At 53.4% G+C, this 25,934-nt stretch overlaps 1 protein-coding gene across 2 annotated transcripts; it reads left to right on the forward strand.

Annotated features, from left to right (window-relative positions):
* Positions 1-752: 752 nt before the first annotated feature.
* LOC115642422 (intercellular adhesion molecule 5-like) lies at positions 753-19,376 on the forward strand. Of its 2 annotated transcripts, none has more exons than XM_030545880.1 (8): positions 753-856; positions 8,635-8,712; positions 9,051-9,323; positions 11,087-11,404; positions 11,727-12,008; positions 12,962-13,240; positions 17,147-17,389; positions 18,372-19,376. In XM_030545880.1, exons 2-8 carry the CDS (start codon positions 8,637-8,639, stop codon positions 18,587-18,589), a joined length of 1,689 nt encoding a protein of 562 aa, XP_030401740.1. In that variant the 5' UTR covers positions 753-856; positions 8,635-8,636; the 3' UTR covers positions 18,590-19,376. The 2 variants fall into 2 exon arrangements, with proteins under 2 accessions (XP_030401740.1, XP_030401739.1); XM_030545879.1 differs by lacking the exon at positions 753-856 and adding an exon at positions 6,262-6,342.
* The last annotated feature ends 6,558 nt before the right edge of the window (positions 19,377-25,934 follow it).

Genomic DNA, 25,934 nt, shown 5'->3' on the forward strand with positions numbered 1-25,934 from the left:
CATTAAATCCTAGGAATGTAGGCAACCTTGATGATTGCCCATATGCCAATAAGTGTCCACAAGGGCCGGCTTTAGGCTAATTCCACCAATTCCCCGAATCGGGCCCCATGCCTAAGAGGGCCCCGTGCCCAGTGAAAATCTCTTCTCTGGCTAGAGGTGTCTTTTTAATTTTTACTCACCTGGCGGTGCTCCGGGTCTCCGGTGGTGGGTCCTTCGCTTGCTCTGGGTCTTCGGCAGCACTTTGGCGGTGGGTGCTTCTGTGCCGCCGAAGATCTGGAGCAAGTGAAGGACCTGCCGCTGAAGACCCAGAGCGCTGCCTGGTGAATACAAGCCCCATGTATTTTTTTACATTTTTTTTATAGTCATCCCTGCTGGGGCCCCATCAAAACTGTTCAAATTGGGCCCTGCACTTCCTAAAGCCGGCCCTGGTGTCCACCCAAAGGGGCTGGGTCTCCTGATCTATATGGTGCCAATGTAACATTGGGTGGAGGAGCAGGAATTGCATCCCTTGGCTGTTGTATCTCTCTCTGTTGTAACCTAGAGATTACTACATCACAGGCACTAGCTACTCGTGACACTGCCTCTTCTAGTCCCTGAACAATCGCAGTCTCTAAAGGCACTGCCTTTTCACTATCGGGGCAGACGCTAACAGAGGAGAGGATATCTCCTCCCCCTTTGCTCTGCTCATCTCATCCTTTACATCACTAGTGGCCTCCTCTACTTAACTTCACCTCTTGTGCTGCCACCCTGGGACTTCCTTTTCCTATCTGCAGACCGCTAGTAGCTTCTGCAGCGTCAGCTTCCTCTCCTGACTCCCAGTGGCTCCTGAGACTCAATCTCCAACTCCGCTCCTAAGGTACCGTATCAGCCTGAGCTAACTCTCCCGCCCTCCTTCTAGTAATTGGCCTGCAGGTTTCTCTATCTCCGTGGGTTCCACCATGCCAGTAGGGATGGGAACCGATTCTTTGTCCTCCTCTAATGCTTCTCCCATTGTTTCCAACTCTTTGATTCTTTCCAACAGCCGACCTCGGACTGATTTACAGCCATCCAGTGATTTCAGGCTGGCAGCCACTCGCTCTTGCCAACAATGTGCTTCCTCTCCTGCTGCCTGTACCTGGTACCTAGACCGTTCTAACGTTTTCTCTAACTGCTGCTTGTTTTGGAAAAGCACTGACCTCTCCTCTGACAATACATGGAGCCGATTCATTAAATCCTGAATAACTTTCCTCCCTCATCCAAAGTTTGCTGGGCTTTTCTGAGTAACTAATTTTTTATTCAATTACTTTCCCAGCGAACTACAAGCCACAAGTAGACATTCAAGAGCTATTTCTGTTACCAGTTTAGCCTTTTTTTCTGCTCTGTTTCTACATCAAACGCCTCACTCACAAAACCCCACGGGTTACAATGCTCAGAGATCATCCCACTGTTCGTCAGCTGTTTAAACCTTCTCCATCTTCCTGAAAGTCTTTTCTGGCAAAGTTTTCGGAAGCCAGACTGTGGGGAACTCCAACAAATTCTGCTCTCATGCTTGCTCCATTCACCTTAACGCATAACACAGAACTCATTTCAATTCTAAAACTTCACTGTTGACCTGCCTGTGTAATAAACTGTGTAATGAACACTCTGCTGTTCTTTACTCTGAAAACTGAGGGCTCCCTTCACAGAAACCACAGGAAACACCCCCCCCGCAAACCGGTTTTTACACTTAGTTCAATTAGTCCCAAGTAAATGATAGAGGGGAGGGGGCACGTTCCCCTCTCTTCGCTCGATGGCTCGTAGCTGATTGAAAGGTCTCTTTTCCCGTCGGGGCCTGCCAAAAAGCTGGGGGAAACTGAGGCAGAGAGCTCAGATATGCAGCCTGGGAGAGTTGAGGGGACTGAAATAAGGTAGCTCGAACTATACAAGTTCTGAGTTACTGCGGCCTCTTGGCGGCAATTAATACATAGATTTATCTTATGGGTAGCATTTGTTATAACTCAACCTTCAACAAAGCCCCTTAAACGCACGTATCACTTTAAATAACAACACGGTTACTCTTTATCTTGCAAGTTTAAATTCAAAACCTCTGAGCTAAAACACTAAGTCCGACCACGTAAACAGGAAACAGTCACCGGAAATCAGGTTCCTGTGCTCTTAAGAGTGAGCGAGCAAGACACAGAATCTTGCTCTAACTCTTTACTTATGCCTCAGGTGAGAGTCTCAGGGGTCTGAAGAGGCCTGGAATCCCGGGAAATCCCTGTCAGACATGCCTGGAGTTTCCTGCCTGGCTTGCTGGTCTGTTGCCTGATTGAGGAGGTTAATAATATGAATTTGGATTGTGTGGGGTTTCAGGCTCACCAGTCTGTTTCAACAGAAGATAATAAGGTTCTTGGTCCGAATCAGGCTCCACAGAATTTACAAAGGGCCCTTGGAGGGATGACAGGAAGCTCCCACTGAGACAGATAGAGCTGTAAAGACTTTTCATTAAGAGAAATGAAGTAGTAATTAAATGGTAAAACAACCAGTTACAAAGTTATGATTGTGTTGCTGCTCTGAGAATGGCACAGGGGGGTTTCCAAGTCTGTACTCTCAGACTTAACAGGTTGTATTACGGTGTTATATGCTACAAAGCTTTGGGTAACACTCACACCCTTCCTTGATAACCTGGTGGTGATTGACACAGGCCCAGCCTTGCCTCGGGGGTTCTTGAGGGAGGGGGCAGAGCTTAAAAGAAGCTGGAGCCAAGAGCTATTGGAGCGAACTTCAAGTTTACTTAACTAACTTAAACTGGAAATGAAAACCTAACACACACAACTCAGAGCAAAGGCTTCGGGAAAGCAGCTTCGTCCAGTCCCCTTGGAACTTAGAACGTTCTAGGAAAAACCAGCCCAGGCCCCCTCTAGCCAGGCCCCTTTTATAGGGGCCAGGTGCCTGGACTCTCCCCCTGGGCCCAACCTTCAGTTCTCACCCACAAAAACGTTAGAGTCTCCTACGCCATAGACTGGTCTGTCTGTGCGCATTGATGACATGTACAGACATGCTAATGACATTAGATTGCACGCGCGCGCACACACACACACACACACGTTATTTTTGTTCTCCCAGTTATTTCGGTTCTTTCCTGGTGGTGCACCTGTTAAGTCTGAGGGTACAGACTTGAGAACCCCCCCGTGCCATTCTACCGTTATCTGTCTCTCTGGGTGAAAGGCCCCAGACATAGATGCTAACTTTGCCTGAGCTCAACATACAGGATCTGGCCTGTAGGGCCCTTGCATTACAGCCAAACTCACCTTTATATAACTCTATAAACCTGTTACAATAAACCAAATACCTGAAGGCTAAGAAAAGCTAGATCTATGCAAGCCAGCGGGTTAATCCTATAGGCTACACAGGGTAACATGTGGCACCAGGGCTTGCAGGAACGTGTGGCGAGCTGAGCGTGGGCACCTGGAGCCACACAGCCAGGCCATGGGGAGGGGTTTACACACTGGCATGTACAGAAAACTGAGCTCAGACCCGGTCGCTCCCCCTCACAGCCGGGCACTGAGCAGTTACATGGGAGAGGCACCTCCCGAGCCAGGCGTCAAAGAATCAGCCAGCGGCCAGCCCAGGAGAAGGCAAGGCTGCCCGTCAGAGCGCCCAGCCGATGCCGACCGCCCCAGCCAGCCCAGGCAGAGGGAGGGTGTGATGGGTTGGACCCCGTTCTGGGATGTCACCTCACCTGATGGGATTTCACCGAGCCCCTCCTGCTCCCCCAGCCTGGGTTCCCTCGCTCTGCTTTGGCAATTAGGCTCTCTGGCCTCTTGCAGCCCACACAGGTAGGCCCACACCCCACTGCTGTTACCAGGTGTGCCCGTTACTTTGGGGCACGCTCATTTATTTCGTTACTCTTCGGGAGAGAGGGGGTTGTAATTCTCTCAATGTGCTGCTTGTGTCACTGTGTGTTCATTCGGAGCTCTGCTTCTCTCTGCTGCACGTCCCCTCCCAATGGAGCTACCCTGCAGGACCTGGCTTCCCCAGGGCTGGGCTTCTCCAGCCCCACTACCAGGTGAACGAACACACACAGGGCCAGCTTGAGGCCAATTCCCCCAAATAGGGCCCCACACCTAAGGGGGCCCCGCCCCCTAAAGAAGAGTGCCTAACTTAGGCGCCTTTCTACTTTTTACTCACCCAGCGGAGGTCCAGGTCTTCAGCAGCATATCAGCGGCGAGTCCTTCCGTACCACAAAAGACTTGGAGCAAGTGAAGGACCTGCTGCCAAAGACCTGGATTGCCACCAGGTATCCAGATCAGACCCTGCACTTCCTAAAGCTGGCCCTGCACACACGCGTGCACACACCCACACCCACACAAACACACTCTCTCTCTCTCTCTCTCTAACAGAGCAAGTCTGAGCGGACCAGGTCAATCAGTCTTCCAAGCTAACCCCCCCTTATATGCCCCTGGACTCAGTAGGCTGGGTCGAGCAGCCCTTTCAAGCTGCCACCCTCATATGCCCCAGGTTCAGCACGTCTCTATCTGCACTTTCACATTATAATTGTTCTGGTCATGACCCACTTGCAGGGCCGGCTCTGGCTTTTTTGCCACCCCAAGCAAAAAAACCAAACCTGTGGGGCGACCGGAGTGGCAAAGCAGAAAAAAAGGCAAAGTTTGGCTCCCTGCATCAGAACACTTCCCTGAATATGGGACGGGTTTTTGTAGAGAAACAATGGCTCATGGGAGAACACTAGATTTCTTTATAGGTAAACTGATGACTCAAGGATTTTCTTCAGGCTACACCATGGGAGCTGATCATAGAATAACAGGACTGGAAGGTATCTTGTCCAACCCCCTGCTCAAAGCAGGACCAATCCCTAGACAGATTTTTGCCCCAGATCCCTAAATGGGTGATGTTCCTTCCGGGGAGCTCACAATGCAATTAAGCGGCTTCACTATTTTGGATCACAATGAAGGATTTATTACTAGAATTGGTCTGATAACTGCTGAGCTGGATGGATTCATTAACATCTGGAGCAGAGGTCCCCCAGGATGCACTGCTTCCCTGCTCCTCTGGTCCCAGAGTTCAGTGCAGTTCTTGCCTTGGAATCTCTGGTCTCCATTCTGTAGCTAATGGCAATGCCGCCCTGTTCCATCTTCGATGCAGATGAGACTGGGGCAGTTGCCTTAATAGTTTCACCCTTGTCAGTGGGGTGTGGGTGAGTCTCCTATCGCCCTTCACTGCTCTCTGCAAGTCTTTTCTCTGATCTGTTCTGGTTCGGAGGGGGGGGGGAGGGTCCTTCATGATCAGACAGGCTGGATACTGCACCCTGGTTCCCCAAGAACACAGAGTTGCCTGGTATCACTGCAGACACAGACTGAGGTCAGCTCTGGGTGAGAGGACTCCCCCAGCACTCACGGGCATACTCCTTTGGGAGACAAACCCAAAATAATACTGTCTTGCACTGTATAGAAAAATCTGCACAGCGCAAGCATAACGCCCACAGACCCGGGCGCTGGGATCAAATCTGGAACTGCTGGAGGGTAGGGCATGAGCCGCTAGGGCAGAAGCTAGCTGTTAAGCAAACTCACTAATCTCTCTTGCTAAGTGGTCTCTGTGCCAGCAGCTGGGACAGATCCCCGCAGCCAGGCGGTGTGTGGGTCACACAAAATCCATCCTCTTCCTCAATGTGACACGAGATGATCCCGACTTCTTGCGCCCCCAGGTAGAAATTACATCAACTGGGTTTAATCAGAAACAAAACAAATGTATTAACAACCACAAGAGCAGATTTTAAGTGGTTCAAACAGAACAAAGCAGATCACTAAGCAACTGAAACAGAACATGCAAGTTCTCACCCTGAGTGACAAGCAGGCTGGCAGTGCTCCCCTCCCCCAGGCATTGGCCCTGGCTGGGCCTCAGCACTGCTGGTTGGTGGAAGCCCCCAGGGCACTCCCAAGGGCACTGCCCCGTGATGTCTGCTGCAGCCAGAGGTGCCAGTGCCATGTGGGCAGACGTCCCTGTGCCGGCTTTCACCAAGCGACGTGAGCGCCTGTCACTGTCACGCTGCAGCCCCACGGGCTAGAGCCGCCCCTGGAATTACCCAGGTCCCAGCGGGCACGGCCCTGCTGCCACGGCTTCCCCGCTGGGGCGTCCACAAAAGCTGCAGCAAAGCTGGCTCAGGTACGAGTCTGTGTCATGCGGACACACCCCTGGGGCAGGGCAGCTAGAGGCGGCTGCGAGGGACGGCGAGGTAGCTCCGTGCCCATGGCTGTCAGCTGGCTGAGGGCTTCCTGGGACGTCCCCTTATCTCAGACAGCTCTGCACACGCTCCCTCTGGGCTGCGCCCTCATTCCACCATTCCAGCCAGCACCACCATTGTCGGGGGTAGCTTCCTGGGTTCTCTCCTTGGCTCTGGGACGGGAGTAGGGGGCTGGTGGGTTAGAGCAGTGCGGACTGGGAGCCAGGACTCCTGGGTTCTCTCCCCAGCTCTGGGAGGAGAGTGGGGGCTGGTGGGTTAGATTGCGAGGGGGCTGGGATCCAGGACTCCTGGGTTCTCACTCTGGCAGGGGAGCGGGGGCTGGTGGTTAGAGCTGGCAGGTGGGGGCTGGGCTGATCTCTAACTAGCAGGGTGTGATGTTATTGATATAAACTGGGACCATATAGAACATGGTTTGCAACCAAGGTCCTGTAGTGGCACCAAATCTTATGTAAAGGGGGTCATATAAGGTGTGTAGGGCCAGATTCTGGGTTGCTGGTTATGATTATGCTGTCTGTATGTGTGCGTCATTTTGTAGTTGAAATTATGAGTATTGGCTCTTGTGATGGGGCAAGGCCAGATGGCTACAGTAAAGTACTGAGGAACAACTTTGTTAGCCCCAGGCTAAACAAATCTCTAGGACCATGGTAACCAAATGGCAGTTGCTCCAGGCTAATCAAGGCACCTGGGGCCAATTAAGATCTTTCCAGAAGGTAATGGAGAGAGCTACTTTGATTAGAACACCTGCAGCCAATCAAGGCAGGCTAATCAGGGCACCTGGGTTTAAAAAGGAGCTCACCATGGTCAGGTGGGGAGGAGCTGGGAGCAAGAGGCACAAGGAGCTGAGACAGAGGGTGTGCTGCTGGAGGATTGAGGAATTATCAGACAATCACGCATTATCGGACAGCAGGAGGAAGGTCCTGTGGTGAGGATAAAGAAGGTGTTTGGAGGAGGCCATGGGGAAGTAGCCCAGGGAGTTGTAGCTGTCATGCAGCTGTTACAGGAGGCACTATACACAGCTGCGATCCACAGGGCCCTGGGCTGGAACCTGGAGTAGAGGGTGGGTCTGGGTTCCTCCCAACTCCTGACCAGACACAAGAGGAGCTGACCCAGAGTGTGGGTTCCACCAGAGGGGAAGATCACTGAGGTGAGCAAATCCACCAATAAGCGCAGGACCCACCAAGGTAAAGGAGGAACTTTGTCACATTCTATACTGTTGTATTTCAAATTTGTGCTGTGCTTCTGGGTGATATCCCAGACAAGTTGGTGTTAGCTCCGCCCAGCCTGCTTGATGGCCCATTAAGGACCAGCAGCTACACAACTGACCCATTGAGAGGAGGCAGGTACGCCTTGTAACTCAGCAAAGGGCAGGGACTTGCCCATGTGACTCCACACTCCATTTTACTGTAATTTTCCACAGTAAGAACAAAGAGGTTCTTGCACCTGGAAGGTCCTATATAAGGCTGATGCCTCATCTCCATCTTGTCTTCAATCCTGCTTCTTACCTCTGGAGGGACTTTGCTACAAACTGAAGCTCTGAACAAAGGACTGAATGACCCATCCCAGCGGGGGATGTTCCAGAGACTTGATTTGAACCTGCTGTTTATTCCATCACTGCTACACACCTGAACTAAGAACGTTACCATTACAGGATGTAATTGATTTCATTTAACCAATTCTAGCTCTCATCTCTACCTGTTTCCCCTTTATGAATAAACCTTTAGATTTTAGATTCTAAAGGATTGGCAACAGCGTGATTTGTGGGTAAGATCTGATGTGTATATTGACCTGGGTTTGGGGCTTGGTCCTTTGGGATCGAGAGAACCATTTTTCTTTCATTGAGGCATTGGTTTTCATAACCATTCATCCCCAGGACGAGTGGGATTGGCGGTGATACTGGGAGACTGGAGTGTCTAAGGAAATTGCTTGTGTGACTTGTGGTTAGCCAGTGGGATGAAACCAAAGTCATTTTTGTCTGGCTGGTTTGGTTTGTCTTAGAGGTGAAAACCCCCCAGCCTTGGGCTGTAACTGCCCTGTTTGAGCAATTGATCCTGAATTGGCACTCTCAGTTGGGTCCCGCCAGAACCGCATCGTCACACAGGGATCAGGAGGGAACTGTCCCCACTGGGTTCCCATCACATCATCCTGCTGTCGGTCTCGCAGCTGAGGCTGGGCTCCGTTGCAGACCAGATACCAGGCTAGATGGGCCCTGGGCTGAGCTGCCCTGGCAGTGCCTGTGCACCATCCCCACATTTCCAGTGACAGTGACTCAGTCCCCACTGCCCCGGCCCAGGGTCTAGGCGGGGCCCCTGGCAAGACTCCCATTGACTTCAGTGGGCTTGGACCAGGCCCCATGGTACCGACAGAAAACCCAAGCCCGGCTCCCCAGACTCCTGCTCTCTCTGTCCCTCTCTCCTCAGCCATGAGACCCCAGCGGCTCCAGCATCCCTCTCCCGGGGGCTCCCTGGCGCGGCTGCTGCTTCTCCTGGTGCTGCCAGGTAAGTGCCCCCCCTTCCCCTCACTAGTTCAGGCTGCGTGTCCCCAGGGGAATGCTAGTGGGACCGGGCTGGGCTGGGAGCACCCCACTGGCCCAGCAGTGAGCTGGTGACATCAATTTGTTTTGCTCACGGTCAATGAAGGCACCTTCTTACAGAATCACTAGGAGGGGAGTGGTGTCTAGTGGTTAGAGCAGACGGGGGTCTGGGAGCCAGGACTGCTGGGTTCTCTCCCTGGCTGTGGGAAGGGAGTGGGGTTTGATGTTCTGCTTTCTCAGTTCCACTGGGCTGTATCCTCCAGAGGTGTAGCCACAGCGGGACAGATCCGTTTGCCATTTCAGGGGCTGCGCAGGGCTCGTTTGAGGTAAGCGTTTCGCCGGAAGCTCCCATGGTGGAGCACGGAGGGTCTGTCTGGATAAACTGCAGCACCACGTGTCAGGATCCTGGAGCCAGGGGTGGCCTGGAGACCTCGCTCATCAAAACCGGTAGTAAAAGTGGACCTGGGTGGGCGGCCTTTCTCCTCGTCGCTATCACAGAGTGGGTGTCGGCCCCTCAGTGCTACTTCACCTGCAAGGGAGATACGAAGGTGGCAGCTGCAAACATCTCCTCTTATTGTAAGTGCCGCTGGCTTAGGGTTACCACATGTCCAGATTATCCCGGACATGTCCAGATTTTGGGGTTTTCAATAGCTGTCCAGGAGGACTCTGTAAAAATCTCAAAACTCTGGGATGTCCCACCCAGTGCAGAGCGCGGCACGGCTGACAGAGTGGCCTGGCCGGATTGAGCCGCTTGCATAGGGGCCTCCAGCAGCCAGAGCCCCTCCCCTCTCCCCTGCAGCCTCAGCGCCCCACGCCGACAGCACTTGGTGGGGGGTGGGGGCGCTTCGTAGGGGAGCGCAGCAGCGTGTCTGGCTCCACATGGAGCCAGACACGCTGGTCTGAGCAGCACGGTACGGGGGCTGGGGAGCTAGATAGCGGGCGGGGGTACCAGGGGGCAGTCAGGGGACAGGGAGCAGTGGGGGTTGGATTGGTTGGGGGTTCCTGGGGGTGGGGGCTGTCAGGGTTTGGGGGTGTGGAGAGGGGTCGGGGCAGTCAGAGGACAGGGAGCGGGGGGGTTGGATGGGTCGGAGGTTCCGGGGGGGGCTGTCAGGGTTCGGGGGTGTGGAGAGGGGTCGGGGCAGTCAGAGGACAGGGAGCAGTGGGGGTTGGATTGGTTGGGGGTTCCTGGGGGTGGGGGCTGTCAGGGTTTGGGGATGTGGAGAGGGGTTGGGGCAGCCAGGGGACAGGGAGCAGGGGGGTTGGATGGGTCGGAGGTTCCGGGGGGGGCTGTCAGGGTTCGGGGGTGTGGAGAGGGGTCGGGGCAGTCAGAGGACAGGGAGCAGTGGGGGTTGGATGGGTCGGAGGTTCCGGGGGGGGGGCTGTCAGGGTTCGGGGGTGTGGAGAGGGGTCGGGGCAGTCAGGACAGGGAGCGGGGGGGGGGGTTGGGTTGGATGGGTCAGGGCATCTGGGGGAGGCTGTCAGGGGGCGGAGGTGTGGATAGGAGTCAGGGCATTCCGCAAACAGGCAGGGGATGGAGTTCTAGGAGGGAAGTTAGGGTGGGGGGGTCTCAGGAGAGGGCAGTCAGGGACAAGGAGAAGGGAAGCTTAGATATGGGGTGGAGTCCCAGGGGGCAGTTAGGGGCAGAGGTTCCAGAGGGGGAGATCAGGGGACAGGAAGCAGGGGGAGGGTTGGATGGGCTGGGGGCTCTGTGGGGGGCAGTCAGGGGGCAGGAAGTGGGAGGGAGTGGATAGGGGTGGGTCTGCCCCCCCGCAGAGCGTCCTCTTCTTTGAAAGTTCAGATACCAGTAACCCTACACTGGCTCCCAGCTGCAGTGGGTCTGGGGCGGCTTTTGTGCCACTGACACTTTCTGGTGCAGTGTAGCGCTAGAGAAAGGGAAAAGTTGCTGACGGACAGTAGGGTACAAAGCTGGGCTCTGGCCCCAGGGCAGGGGACTGGCTGGCTCGGGAGGGGGGGCAGGGAACGGGACAGGGGCCTTTCCCCTCTGGGGACACTGACTCTGGTCCATTAAGCCAGGCAGCACCCGCGGGTAGTTACCCTCGGCAGCCGTTGGGTGGGAGGAGTTGCGGGGGCTCAGTCTGGCTCCTGGCAGGGCAGGAATCCACATCAACCCCCTGCCCCACATAGAGCCCCTGCCGGCCGGTCAGCGAGTCTGAGCCTGGCTCTTGCCGCCAGCAGGGTCCCCTCTGGGGCAGGGCTCAGCCGGCCTTGGGCGCGGGGATACAGCTTCCAGGCTCTTCCCCCAGCAGAGCCTTTCAGCAGCACCCGGGTCAATGGGATCTGATTAACTGACCTTCGGTTGCTTCCCCCTCTGGCTCCAGGGGTGCCGGAGCGGGTGGTGCTGGAGCCACTCCCCAAGATGGAGCTGGGACGGGCCTATAACCTGACGTGCTGGGTTCTGAACGTGGCTCCCGTCACGCACCTCACCGTGACTCTCCGCCAGGGGGGACGGACCCTGCACACGGAGACCTTCCAGAACCATACCGGGACCGGACCCAACGACATCCCAGTGACCCATGAGATCACCCCTCGGCGCTGGGACCACGGGCAGGAGATCACCTGCCACGCAGCCCTAGACCTGACGCCGCACGGGCCCCACTTCGAAAACAGCTCCTCTGCGGTGGAACTCAAGGTTTATGGTGAGTTTCCACACGCTCCATGTGCCAGACACACCACGCTGTGCACCAGAGACACGCTCCTTGTGCCATGCCCACTGCTCCTCCATGCACCAGAGACACTCTCCATGTGCCATACACACTGAGCCATGCACCAGAGACACTGCACTGTGCACCAGAGACACGCTCCATGTGCCATGCCCACTGCTCCTCCATGCACTGGAAACTCACTTTGGGTGCCAAACACACCGTTCTGGGTGCTGGCAGTTCAGGAGATACAGGGGCTTTGCCTGACTGCCCAGCTCCCTGCAGTCCTCACTGACATGGTTTTTCTTGCCCACTGCAGATCTCCCAGAGGAGCCCCAGCTCCTAACCTCCCTCTATATCGAGGTGGGCACCAGGGCGACCGCCCGCTGTCGGGTAGCCGGGGTCTTCCCCAGTGCAGGAGAGGCCCGGTTCACCCTGTCCTTTGGGGGAGAGAGTCTGAACTTCACTGTCACCACGTCGGGCGACACGGCCACCGCCCAGGGCGAGGTTTGGTCCCCGTTCCTGGGACAGCGCGAGCTGAACTGCACCGTGACCATGGGGCCCGTGTTCAGATCCGCAGGACAGAGCGTTCGCATTTACAGTGAGTGTCTGGGGGGCTCCCAGCTGCACCCAGAGCAGGGCCTGCCCAGATTTGAGGGCTCGAGGGGCTTGGCGGGTGACGTCTGCACTGTGGGCCGGGCTGGCACGGAGGCTGGGCAGATCTCTGTGGGTTCAGCTCCCGCGGGGCTGGTTTCAGTTCACATCGGTTCCTCCCCCTGGACTTTCCATTGGCATTTTCAGGCTGAAACTCGCCCCAAGCCCAGAGCAGAACTCAGCCCCCCCCCCCGGGCCCAATTTCCCATGGGTCCCTCGGCACCAGATTCCCTCCCTGCTCCCATGCCCAGTCCTAGCCTGGCCTGCGACTCGTCCCCCAACAGCCCCTCTGTGGGGCTCTGACCTGGCTCCCCTTCCACACAGGCACTCCACTGAGCTGGGGACGCTCCCAACAAACCATGCTGCCATCGCGGCCGAGCAGCTGCGTAGCCCAGGCCAGGGAATTCCTCCCAGCGGCTCCAGAGAGTCAGAGCTGCACTGGGCTGGAAGGGAGAGGGTGAGGCCACTGGGCCCCCCCAGCCATGTGGAGACTGGGGTCAGTCTGCCCCTGGCCCGGCCTGCCCCGCTGGGGAGAGGCAGGTTCATACCCTGACGCAGGGCATGAGGAGCAGGCGCTGCCAGAGAACGGAGCCCTCGCCGGCCGGAGCTGGAGGGGAGAGGTGGGGTGGGGGGGAGCCATGGGGATTTAGGTACCAGTCCATGCGTGGAGCAACCTGCGGGAGGAAGTAGGCGCCTAACTCCCATGGGATCTGGGCCTAGCTCCATTCGGGATCTGGGGGTCAACTTGAAGGGGCCAGGTGTGTCCAGCCCCCAGCTGGCTTCGACCATCTCACCCGTCCGGTCTCGAGTGAAGCGTCCTGCCGGGGTGCCAGCATGCAGCCCCTCGGAGGGGGATCAGCAGCCCGGGCCAAGCAGCAGCTCTGTCCTGGTCCCTTGCAGGTCTCCCCAAGCCTGTCCTGGAGGTAACTGAGTCCCGGACCCTCGTTAACAGCAGCGTGACCGTTACGTGCCGTTCTCCTGAGGCCGAGCCCCTGGGCGTCCTGCTCCAGCTCAGAGATGCCAAGGGAGTCCTGGTCCCCAGCGCCCCCGCCCAGCCCCCTGTGCAGTTCCAGCTGACGGCTGGCGAGGAAGACGACGGGAGGGAGTTCACGTGTGAAGCAAGGCCTCACTCAGGCATCCCGGCTGTGAAACACACGTCCGCCAGGCTCACTGTCCTCTGTGAGTAGAGGGGCCGCGGCTCAGTCTGAGGTGCTGCTCCGGCCTGTCACCACCGGCTGCGCTCGAAGCAACTCCCCCTTTTCACATGTCCACTGAGCCCCCCAGAGCCTTGGCCAAGGACTCAAACCCAGGGCTCCCGGCCCATCCTCCTGCTCCACTCCCACAAGCTCTTCCTCAGACCCACTCGGCTGGGACAGTAACTTTCCTTGTGCCTGCGACCTGGGGCAGCCATTCCTGTGCAGCAGCAGCCAGAGAAATCCACTGGGTCACAGAGTCATAGAATATCAGAGTTGGAAGGGACCTCAGGAGGTATCTAATCCAGCCCCTTGCTCAAAGCAGGACCAACCCCAACTAAATCGTCCCAGCCAGGGCTTTGTCAAGCCTGACCTTAAAAACCTCTAAGGAAGGAGATTCCACCACCTCCCTAGGGAACCCATTCCAGTGCTTCACCACCCTCCTAGTGAAATTGTTTCCTAATATCCAACCTAAACCTCCCCCACTGTAACTTGAGACCATTGCTCCTTCTGTCATCAGCCACCACTGAGAACAGCCAAGCTCCATCCTCTTTGGAACCCCCCTTTCAGGTAGTTGAAAGCAGCTATCAAATCCCCCCTCATTCTTCTCTTCTGCAGACCAAACAATCCCAGTTCCATGAACCTCTCCTCATAAATCATATGCTCCAGCCCCGTAATCATTTTTGTTGCCCTCCGCTGGACTCTTTCCACATCCTTCTTGTGGTGTAGGGCCCAAAGCTCCAGATGAGGCTTCACCAATGCTGAATAGAAGGAAATGATCACGTCCCTTGATCTGCTGGCAATGCTCCTACGTATACAGCCCAAGATGCCATTAGCCTTCTTGGCAACAAGGGCACACTGCTGACTCCTATCCAGCTTCTTGTCCACTGTAACCCCCAGGTCCTTTTCTGCAGAACTGCTGCCTAGCCATTCGGTCCCTTGTCTGTAGCAGTGAATGGGATTCTTCCATCCTAAGTGCAGGACTCTGCACTTGTCCTTGTTGAACCTCATCAGGTTTCTTTTGGCCCAATCCTCTAATTTGTCCAGGTCCCTCTGTATCCTGTCCCTACCTCCAGCATATCTACTATTCCTCCCAGTTTAGCATCATCTGCAAACTTGCTGAGGGTGCAAATCATCCCATCCTCTAGATCATTAATGAAGATATTGAACAAAACCGGCCCTGAGACCGACTCTTGGGGCACTCGGCTTGATACTGGCTGCCAACTAGACATGGAGCCGTTGATCAATACCCATTGAACCCGACGATCTAGCCAGCTTTCTATCCACCTTATAGTCCATTCATCCAGCCCCATTCATTCTTTAAACTTGCTGGCAAGAACACTGTGGGAGACCGTATCAAAAGCTTTGCTGAAGTCAAGGAATAACACATCCACTGCTTTCCCCTCATCCACAGAGCCAGTTTATCCCCTCATAGAAGGCAATTAGGTTAGTCAGGCATGACTTGCCCTTGGTGAATCCATGATGACTGTTCCTGATCACTTTCCTCTAAGTGCTTCAGAACGGATTCCTTGAAAACCTGCTCCATGATTTTTTTAGGGACTGAGGTGAGGCTGACTGGCCTGTAGTTCCCCAGATCCTCCTCCTTCCCTTTTTTAAAGCTGGGCAGTACATTTGCCTTTTTCCAGTCATCCGGGACCTCCCCCAATCACCACGAGTTTTCAAAGATAATGGCCAATGGCTCTGCAATCACATCCGCCAAATCCTTTAGCACCCTCGGATGCAGTGCATCCAGCCCCATGGACTTGTGCTCGTCCAGCTTTTCTAAATAGTCTCGAACCACGTCTTTCTCCACAGCTGGCTGGTCACCTCCTCCCCATGCTGTGCTGCCCAGTGCAGCAGGCTGGGAGCTGATCTTGTCTGTGAAGACAGAGGCAAAAAAATCATTGAGTACACTGGCTTTTTCCACATTCTCTGTCACTAGGTTGCCTCCCTCATTCAGTAAGGGGCCCACACTTTCCTTGACTTTTGTTTTCTTGTTGCTAACAGACCTGAAGAAACCCTTCTTGTTACTCTTACCATCTCTTGCTAGCTGCAACTCCAAGTGTGATTTGGCCTTCCTGATTTCCCTCCTGCATGCCTGAGCAATATTTTTATACTCCTCCCTGGTGGTTTGTCCAACCTTCCACTTCTTGTAAGCTTCTTTTTTGTGTTTAAGATCAGCAAGGATTTCTCTGTTAAGCCAAGCTGGTCGCCTGCCATATTTACTATTCCTTCTACACATCGGGATGGTTTGTTCCTGCAACCTCAATAAGGATTCTTTAAAATACAGCCAGCTCTCCTGGACTCCTTTTCCCCCTCATGTTGTTCTCCCAGGAGATCCTGCCCGTCAGTTCCCTGAGGGAGTCGTCAGTCTGCTTTTCTGAAGTCCAGGGTCTGTATTCTGCTGCTCTCCTTTCTTCCTTGTGTCAGGGTCCTGAACTCAACCACCTCATGGTCACTGCCTCCCAGGTTCCCATCCAATTTTGCTTCCCCTACTGATTCTTCCCTGTTTGAGCAGCAGGTCAAGAAGAGCTCTGCTTCCTCCAGCACTTGGACCAGGCAATTGTCCCTGACACCTTCCAAAAACTTCCTGGATTGTCTGTGCACCACTGTACTGCTCTCCCAGCAGATATCAGGGTGATTGAAGTAACTCATGAGAACCAGGGCCTGCGATCTAGTAACTTGTGTTAGGTGCTGGAAGAAAACCTCATCCCCCCTGGTCTGGTGGTCTATAGCAGACTCCCACCACAACATCACCCTTGTTGCTCACACTTCTAAACTTAATCCAGAGACTCTCAGGTTTTTCTGCAGTTTCATACCGGAGCTCTGAGCAGTCAAACTGCTCTTACATACAATGCAACTCCCCCACCTTTTCTGCCCTGCCTGTCCTTCCTGAACAGTTTATATCCATCCATGACAGTGCTCCAGTCATGAGTTATCCCACCAAGTCTCTGTTGTTCCAATCACATCATAGTTCCTTGACAGTGCCAGGACTTCCAGTTCTCCCTGCTTGTTTCCCAGGCTTCTTGCATTTGTGTCTAGGCACTTAAGATAACTCGCTGATCATCCCGCTTTCTTGGTCTGAGACAGGAGTCCTCCCTTCTTGCGCTCTCCTGCTCATGCTTTCTCCTGGTATCCCATTTCCCCACTTACCTCAGCGCTTTGGTCTCCTTCCCCCGGTGAACCTAGTTTAAAGCCCTCCTCACTAGGTTAGCCAGCCTACTTGCGAGGATGCTCTACCCTCTCTCTTTCGATGGAGCCCATCTCTGCCTAGCACTCCTCCTCCTGCTTGGAACACCATCCCATGGTCAAAGAATCCAAAGCTTTCTCTCCGACACCACCTGCATAGCCATTTGTTGACTTCCACAATTCGACAATCCCTACCCAGGCCTTTTCCCTGCACGGGGAGGATGGACAAGAACACCACTTGCACCTCAAACTCCTTTATCCTTCTTCCCAGAGCCACGTAGTCTGCAGTGATCCGCTCAAGGCCATTCTCGCCAGTATCACTGGTGCCCATGTAGAGAAGCAGGAAGGGTCCAATCAGTTCTTAGCCTTAGAGTATCAGGGCCCCATCGGACCTGGCGCTGCCCAGACCCTGACCCAGATCAGGGCCCCACTGGCTCAGACCCAGGGTCACACCGGGCGGCCACAGCAGAGGCAGGGCTTGACCCCAGAGCTCCCAAGTCCAGGCTGTTGCCTTGCCCGCAGGGCCCCCTGTGCTGCCCCAGAGCAGGGCTGCTGGTGCCAGGCAGGGCAGTGGGGAGAGCCCAGCGAGGAGGCTCCTGTGGCAGGGAAGAGCCGCCGTCCTTGGCAGCAGCCCCAGGGGACGGCAGGAGATGTGGCTACACAGCACTGGGCAGCGTAACCGACCGCCCCTTCTCACTTCCAGATGGGCCCAGGATGGACGACTCCGGCTGCCCCAGGGAGTGGATCTGGAAGGAGGGGACGGAGCAAAACTTCTCCTGCCTGGCCCGGGGGAACCCAGCGCCAGCCGTGGAGTGCACGAAGGATGGGGTGTCCGTCTGCATCGGGGTGCAGCGGCAGGTCAGGAGAGAGGATGCTGGGACCTACCACTGCAAAGCATCCAACCAGCATGGCTCAGCCAGCCGGGATGTGACCGTCCAGGTGGAGTGTAAGTGGCCTTTGGTGGAGCCTCCAGCAGATGACCCGGAGGGTGGGATTCCAGAGCACCAAGGGGATTTAGGAGCACAAGTGAATGGGTCTCAGGTAAAACCCCACTGACTTTCCATGGGATTTAGGCAGGGGCAGCTCTAGGGATTTTGCTGCCCCAAGCACAGCACACCTGCGGGAGGTCCACCAAAGCCACGGGACCAGCAGAACCTCCACAGGCAAGCCACCAAAGACAGCCTGCCTGCCTCTCCACAACCAGCAGAGCGCCCCCCGTGGCTTGCCACCCCAAGCACATGCTTGGCGTGCTGAGGCCTGGAGCCGCCCCTTGATTTAGGAGCCCAAACACACACACACACCCCTCAAGCCGCAGGACTCGGTACGGGGATCTGGGCTGCCATTCTCTGGTCTGACGTCCTGCTGGAGGTCAGACGGGCAGACCCAATGATCCCGTCTGGCCGTTCCATCGGTGTGGCTTGTGCTCTGCAGGCTCGGCCAGGGCACAACCCCTGCCTCCAGGCTCAGGGGTGCGTCCTGGCATCACTCCCACCCAGGCGTGAGCAGAGATGGGTCCAGCGTCCTGCAGCCTGACGGTTTTCTGCTTCATCTCTGTCCCAACTCCTCCTACTAATCATGTGTAATATGACAGAACAGCAACCAAGATCAGGGCCCAATCATACTGGGCGCTGCCCAGGCCCCAGCAGAGACCAGGGCCCCGTTTGGGCTGGATGCTGCACAGACCCCAACCGAGATCAGGGGCCCATTGTTCCAGGTGCTGCCCAGACACAGCATGACAGTCCCTGCCCAGAGAGCTCACCATCTAAAAGGCAAAGAGTTGCAGGGGAAACTGAGGCACTTGCCCAAAGCCAGTGGCTGGGGGGCAGGGGAGGGAGTAGAACCCAGGTGTCCTGAGTCCCAGCCCACTGCCCACCCCATGAGGCTGAACCAGCTCTTTGTCCTTCTCAACCTCGCTCCTTCTTTAACAGACTTCCACGTCCTGCCGTTGGTCCTGGGGCTGGTAGGTGCGGCTGCTGCTGGGGCCGGACTAGCCGTGTGGGGCTACATGTACTATCGCTCCAAGAGAATCCGCAAGTACCGCCTGAGACAGCAGCAGGCCAAGCTTGTCGAGCAGGGCAAGCCGGCCGAGCAGAGGAGCCTGAACGGGGCTGCCCAGAGCCCACCGGATGTGGAGCACAGTGTCTAGCCTGGAGTGCAGGACCCAGAGCCCTGGGGCTCCTGGCTGCTGCTTTACCCCTTCGCCGGCGGGGCGGTCCCGTTAACCCTTGGGCTGCTGGGCAGTGCCAAGAGCCTGGCGGTTCATGGCATCTGCTCTGCCAGCCCGGGGCCCTCCCTTGCACACACCAGCTGCTCTCTGGAGAGGGAGGGAGGTGCCCGGCGCTGGGAAGACACCCCAGGACGTCCAGGGCTGGAATCTCCCATGTCCTTGGCCAGAGGGACGTCTGGCTGCAGCTGAGCTCTACCCTGCTGGGGAAGCAGGTGGCTGGGAGACCCCAGGCCCAGCAGGAAACACTAAGTCGGAACAGTTGTGCCGAGAGGGGAATGGTGTTAACAGCCACCTCTAACCACTTCTGCTAGTGATGGGGAAGGCGCCTCCGAGCCGCACACGAGCTCTGCCCCAGCTGGGGAGGCGGCCGCCCGGCGCACGTGCGAATGGATCCACAGGATCACTATGAAAACGGTTCGACACTAACCAGACGGGCTTTGGGATCGCCGGGTCTGTGCAACTGAGACGGGCCGGGGGGTCCGTTCTCGGATCAGCTGAATTGCAAGACCCTACGTCTTCCCTCACCCCCCTGTATCCCCAGCCACGGAGCAGACTCAGGGATACCAGGTCTCCCTCTCTTGTGGGGCTGAGCTGGGCACGGCATGACAAGGACCAGGATCTGTGCTCCTCGGGCCAGGAGAGGGGAGGGGGTCAATGACGTTGTGACAAAATGGGAATGTTCTTGATGTGTTTGAATGCTGAGTGGGGAGTATTGACCTGGGAAGGTTGCAGGGGAGTTTTGCTGGGACGGGCTGCACTGGGGAAGGGAGGACACCTGAGCATGTAACATGTCAACCCAGGAGGGGGGTTGGAGGCCAGGTGACACCTCTGCCCTGGAAACTGAACAAAGGACACACAGGCTGGGGGAGGAGCTGGGGGGAGGCTGAGTGAGAGGCTGGGGGGAGTTTCAGTTTGGAGCTGGCTGGGAAATGGAGAGGAGCCCTGATGGGGCTTGGGCTTCCCAATGGGGCTGTGGCCTGCCTTGGGCCCCCAGCTGGACCTAACTAAAGGGGGTCCTGTTGCTTGTACCGGCAAGACCTGTTTTAGACTCTGTTCCTGCCATCTACTAAACCTTCTGTGTTGCTGGCTGAGCTTCACAGTGAATCGCAGGAAGCAGGGGAGCCGGGCCCTGACTCCCCCACACTCTGTGACAGATGTTAATAACTGGAAGTGAAAGCCCCCCAATCAGTGTTAAGAGAAACAGTAAAAGAACTAAAGAAGAGCCACCGTGGCTTGGCTTTACCATGTAAAAGAAGCAGTGAGATGAAAAGACTTTCTTTAAAAAGTGGAAGTCAAATCCTAGTGAGGCAAATAGAAAGGAGCACAAACCACTGCCAGCTTAAGTGCAAGAGTGTAATAAGAAAAGCCAAAGAGGAGTTTGAAGAGCAGCTAGCCAAGAACTCCAAAGGTAATAACAATGTTTTTTAAGTACATCAGAAGCAGGAAGCTAAACAACCAGTGGGGCCCCCTGACGATCAAGATACAAAAGGAGCGCTTAAAGATAAAGTCATTGCAGAGAAACTAAATGGATTCTTTGCTTCAGTCTTCATGGCTGAGGATGTTAGGGAGATTTCCCAGACCTGAACTGGCTTTTGTAGGTGACATCTGAGGAACTGACACAGATTGAAGTGTCACTAGAGGAGGTTTTGGAATTAATTGATAAACTCAACATTAACAAGTCACCGGGACCAGATGGCATTCGCCCAAGAGTTCTGAAAGAACTCAAATGTGAAGTTGCGGAACTATTAACTATGGTTTGTAACCTGTCCTTTAAATCGGCTTCGGTGCCCAATGACTGGAAGAGAGCTAATGTAACGCCAATATTTAAAAAGGGCTCTAGCGGTGATCTTGGCAATTACAGACCAGTAAGTCTAACGTCGGTACCGGGCAAATTGGTTGAAACAATAGTAAAGAATAAAATTGTCAGACACGTAGAAAAACATAAACTGTTGAGCAATAGTCAACATGGTTTCTGTAAAGGGAAATCGTGTCTTACTAATCTATTAGAGTTCTTTGAAGGGGTCAGCAAACAGTGCACAAGGGGATCCAGTGGACATAGTGTACTTAGATTTCCAGAAAGCCTTTGACAATGTTCTCACCAAAGGCTCTTATATAAATTAAGCTGTCATGGGATTGTGACATTATTGATATAAACTGGGACCATATAGAACGTGGATGCAACCAAGGTCCTGTGGTGGCACCAAATCTTATGTAAAAGGGGGTCATATAAGGTGTTTAAGACCAGGTTATGGGTTGCTGGTTATGATTATGGTGTCTGTATGTCTGTGTCATTTTGTAGTTGAAGTTATGAGTATTGGCTCTATAGTGTCTGTATTTCAAATTTGTGCTGTGCTTTTGGGTGACACCCCAGACAATTAGCTCTGCCTAGCCTGCTTGATGGCCCATTAAGGACCAGCAGCTACACAATTGACCCATTGAGAGAAGGCAGATACGCCTTGTAACTCAGCAAAGTGCAGGGACTTGCCCATGTGACTCCAGACTCCATTTTTGCTGTAATTTTCCACAGTAAGAACAGAGAGGTGTTTTTACATCTGGAAAAGCCTATAAAAGGCTGATGCCTCATCTCCATCTTATCTTCAATCCTGCTTCTTACCTCTGGAGGGACTTTGCTACAAACTGAGGCTCTACACAAAGGCCTGATGACCCATCCCAGCGGGGGATGTTCTCCAGAGACTTGATTTAAATGTGCAGTTTACTCCATCACTGCTACAAGCCTGAACTAAGAACTTTGCCATTACTGTATGGAATTGATTCCATTTAACCAATTCTAGCTCTCATCTCTACCTTTTTCCCTTTTATGAATAAACCTCTAGATTTTAGATTCTAAAGGATTGGCAACAGCGTGATTTGTGGGTAAGATCTCATGTGTATATTGACCTGGGTCTGGGGCTTGGTCCTTTGGGATCGAGAGAACCTTTTTCTTTTACTGGGGTGTTGGTTTTCATAACCATTCATCCCCAGGACGGGTGGCACTGCTGGTGATACTGGGAAACTGAAGTGTTTAAGGAAATTGTTTGTGTGACTTGTAGTTAGCCAGTGGGGTGAAACCAAAGTCCTCTTTGTCTGGCTGGTTTGGTTTGCCTTAGAGGTGGAAAACCCCCAGCCTTGGGCTGTAACTGCCCTGTTTAAGCAATTGGTCCTGAATTGGCATTCTCAGTTGTGTCCCTCCAGAACTGCATCATCACAGGGATAAAAGGGAAGGTCCTGTCATGGATTGAGAACTGGTTAAACAGAACAAAGGGTAGCAATTAATGGTAAATTTTCAGAATGGAGAGGGGTAACTAGTGGTGTTTCCCAAGGGTTGATCCTAGGACCAATCCTATTCAACTTATTCATAAATGATCTGGAGAAAGGGATAAACAGTGAGGTGGCAAAGTTTGCAGATGATACTAAACTGCTCAAGATAGTTAAGACCAAAACAGATTGTGAAGAACTTCAAAAAATCTCACAAAACTAAGTGATTGGGCAACAAAATGGCAAATGAAATATAATGTGGATAAATTTAAAGTAATGCACATTGGGAAAAATAACCCCAACTATACATACAGTAGGATGGAGGCTAATTTAGCTACGAGTCAGGAAAATGATCTGGGAGTCATCGTGGATAGTGCTCTGAAGACTTCCATGCAGTGTGCAGCTGCAGTCAAAAAAGCAAACAGGATGTTAGGAATCATTAAAAAGGAGATGGAGGGTGGAAAAGCCCCCAGGGCTCCAGCCACACTGAGCTGGGGGAAATTCCCTCCCTAGCCCCACTCTGACAGCCCTGAGCATGAGTCAGCTTCACCTGCTGGTAGCTGGAGGAAGGAGCAGCTCAGAGCCTGGCCCAGCCCTGCCCCGCCGGCGTCCTGCCAGGTAATGCCCATTTTGCACTGGGGTAAGTAACGGCACACGCTGCAGGGCAGAGACCCGGCCCTGTGACGCCCTGGAGCCCTGGGCACCTGGCAGCTGCCGCATGACGGATCACAAGCTGCGCAGAGGTGTCACTTGAATAGACACGTGGACAGAGTTGGCACTGGGGTTTGTTGCAGGTTTGGTTCCTGGGTTAGTGTTTCTGTGGTGTGGTGTGTAGTTGCTGGTCAGTATTTGCTCCAGGTTGGGAGGTGTCTGTAAGCGAGGACTGGCCTGTGAGAGTGGGAGATCATCCTTCAGGATGGATTGTAGATCTTTGACGATGCCCTGGAGAGGTTTTAGCTGGAGGCTGAAGGTGACGGCCAGTGGCGCTCTGTTATTTTCACCATCAGACGATCCAATCACATCAACCATGCCATCAGGGGCTCGTTCACTTGCACATCTACCAACGTGATATAGACTCACAGACTTTAAGGTCAGAAGGGACCATTATGATCATCTAGTCTGACCTCCTGCGCAACATCATGTGCCAGCAATACCCTCTGCCATGTGCATTGGCCAAACCGGACAGTCTCTATGCAAAAGGATAAATGGACACAAATCTGACATCAGGAATCATAACATTCAAAAACCAGTGGGAGACATTTCAACCTCTCTGGCCACTCAGTGACAGGCCTGAAGGTGGCAATTTTGCAACAAAAAGCCTTTAAAAAGAGACTCCAAACAGAGACTGCTGAACTTGAATTAATATGCACATTAGATACAATTAACTTAGGTTTAAACAGAGACTGGAATGGTTGGGTCATTACACTAATTGAATCTATTTCCCCATGTTAAGTTCTCACACCTTCTATGGGTCATCTTGATTATCACTTCAAAGGTGTTTTTTTCCCTCCTGCTGCTGATAGGTCATCTCAATTGATTAGCCTCTTACAGTTGGTACGCATACTTCCACTTTTCATGTTCTCTGTATGTATAAATATCTCCTGTCTGTGTGTTCCATTCTGTGCATCCGAAGAAGTGAGCTGTAGCCCACGAAAGCTCATGCTGAAATAAATTTATTAGTCTCTAAGGTGCCACAAGAACTCCTGTTCTTTTTGCAGTTACAAAGTTACTATTGTGTTGCTGCTCTTCAGAAGATATGGATGGTGTTACGGTGTTATATGCTACAAAGCTTTGGGTAACACTCACACCCTTCCTTGATAACCTGGTGGTGATTGACACAGGCCCAGCCTCGCCTCGGGGGTTCTTGAGGGAGGGGGCAGAGCTTAAAAGAAGCTGGAGCCAAGAGCTATTGGAGTGAACTTCAAGTTTACTTAACTAACTTAAACTGAAAATGAAAACCTAACACAAAACTCAGAGCAAAGGCTTCGGGAAAGCAGCTTCACCCAGTCCCCTTGGAACTTAGAGCGTTCTAGGAAAAACCAGCCCAGGCCCCCTCTAGCCAGGCCCTTTTTATAGGGGCCAGGTGCCTGGACCCTCCCCCTGTGCCCAACCTTCAGTTCTCACCCACAAAAATGTTAGGGTCTTGTATGCCATAGGCTGGTCTGTCTGTATGCATTGATGACATGTACAGACATATTAATGAGATTAGATTGCGCGCACACACACACGCGCACACACACACACACACACACACACACACACACTATTTTTGTTCTCCCAGTTATTTCGGTTCTTTCCTGGTGGTTCACCTGTTAAGTCTGAGGGTACAGACTTGGAAACCCCCCTGTGCCATTATCTGTCTCTCTGGGTGAAAGACCCCAGACATAGATGCTAACTTTGCCTGAGCTCAACATACAGGATCTGGCCTGTAGGGCCCTTGTATTACAGCCAAACTCACCTTTATATAAATCTATAAACCTGTTACAATAAACCAAATACTTGAAGGCTAAGAAAAGCTAGATCTATGCAAGCCAGCGGGTTAATCCTATAGGCTACACAGGGTAACATGTGGCACCAGGGCTTGCAGGAAGGCGTGTGGCAAGCTGAGTGTGGGCACCTGGAGCCACATAGCCAGGCCATGGGGAGGGGTTTACACACTGGCACGTACAGAAAACTGGGCTCAGACCCGGTCGCTCCCCCTCACAGCCGGGCACTGAGCAGTTACATGGGGAGAGGCACGTCCCAAGCCAGGCATCAAAGAATCAGCCGGCGGCCAGCCCAGGAGAAGGCAAGGCTGGCCCGTCAGAGCGCCCGGCCAACGCCGACCAGCCCCAGCCAGCCCAGGCAGAGGGAGTGGTTTGTAGAACTGATTAATTAAATTGTTTTTAATTGTTTACTTTATTAATGTAACTTTATAAGTAAAGTTTTATGACTGAAACAACATTAATTCATAAAGCCAGTTACCCCAATAACAATTAAGATGCTTATTAAGAGCCATGGCTATTTAGTCAGCTGCCTTTGTAAATGTCACTATTCAATTTCTGCTTAAATCAGGGAGACTTGCACTGTTTCAGTATTGTAGCTTCTGTTCACCATTCACTGCACTTGCCTACGTTGTAAGTTCTGTTCACTGTTTGCCATATTGTAATTCAAACCCCATTTTAAAACACTCACTCATTTTGTAAAAGCTTCCTCCAACCTTCATTTTTGCAAACCCTGCTGTACTCTTATTAGTTCAGTTTAGATGTGTGACTGAGATATGGATGGACGATGGAATCAACCTCCAGCCCCAGCCTGTCCTGATGAAACAGACTTCAAACCCTACCAGCTGAAGATGCAGACAAGAGCCCTAACAAAATAAGAAGAGTCCACCCTAAAAAGAAAAGATACAATAGAAGGAAGATCAAAGCCAGGCCCCAGGCTGAAAGTCGCCTGCAATTGACGGGTGATCAGTCACCAAACCCAGAGGCAGCGTGACTCAGCAAGACCCATAGACTCTGGATTCAGACTAAAGCCTACAGAAAGGATGGGTGAGATGGGAGACTTTGGAGGGTAACATTCTGCTGCCGACATGGAAGGGCATCGGTGCCTGCCCAACAGAGACCCGGCTTGTCCTTGTGCCTGGCTTTCCTGGCCAGTTACCGCCACAAGCTACGAACCCAAGCTGCAAACTCAAGCCACGAACTCAAGCTATGTCCAGGACTGGTAACTATGCAGCAGCTGCAGAACAGCTGATGAATGTGTGTGTGTGTGTGTGTGTGTATTAGGTATAATGTGTGTGTATAAAAATTAAAATATTAGTTATTGGTCATAAATCAAATCATAATAAACGTGTCATCTTTGTCTTGCCCCCTAAAGAGATCCTGTGTAGTTTTGTCTGTACAACAGTGTGATGGGTTGCACTCCCCATCCGGAATGCCACCTCATGTACTGGATTTCACCGAGCCCCTCCTGCTCCCCCAGCCTGGATTCCCTCACCCTGCTCTGAGAATTAGGCTCTCTGGCCTCT

The sequence above is a fragment of the Gopherus evgoodei genome, unplaced genomic scaffold, assembly GCF_007399415.2.
Source record: "Gopherus evgoodei ecotype Sinaloan lineage unplaced genomic scaffold, rGopEvg1_v1.p scaffold_40_arrow_ctg1, whole genome shotgun sequence".
In the NCBI taxonomy this organism is placed as follows: domain Eukaryota; kingdom Metazoa; phylum Chordata; order Testudines; family Testudinidae; genus Gopherus; species Gopherus evgoodei.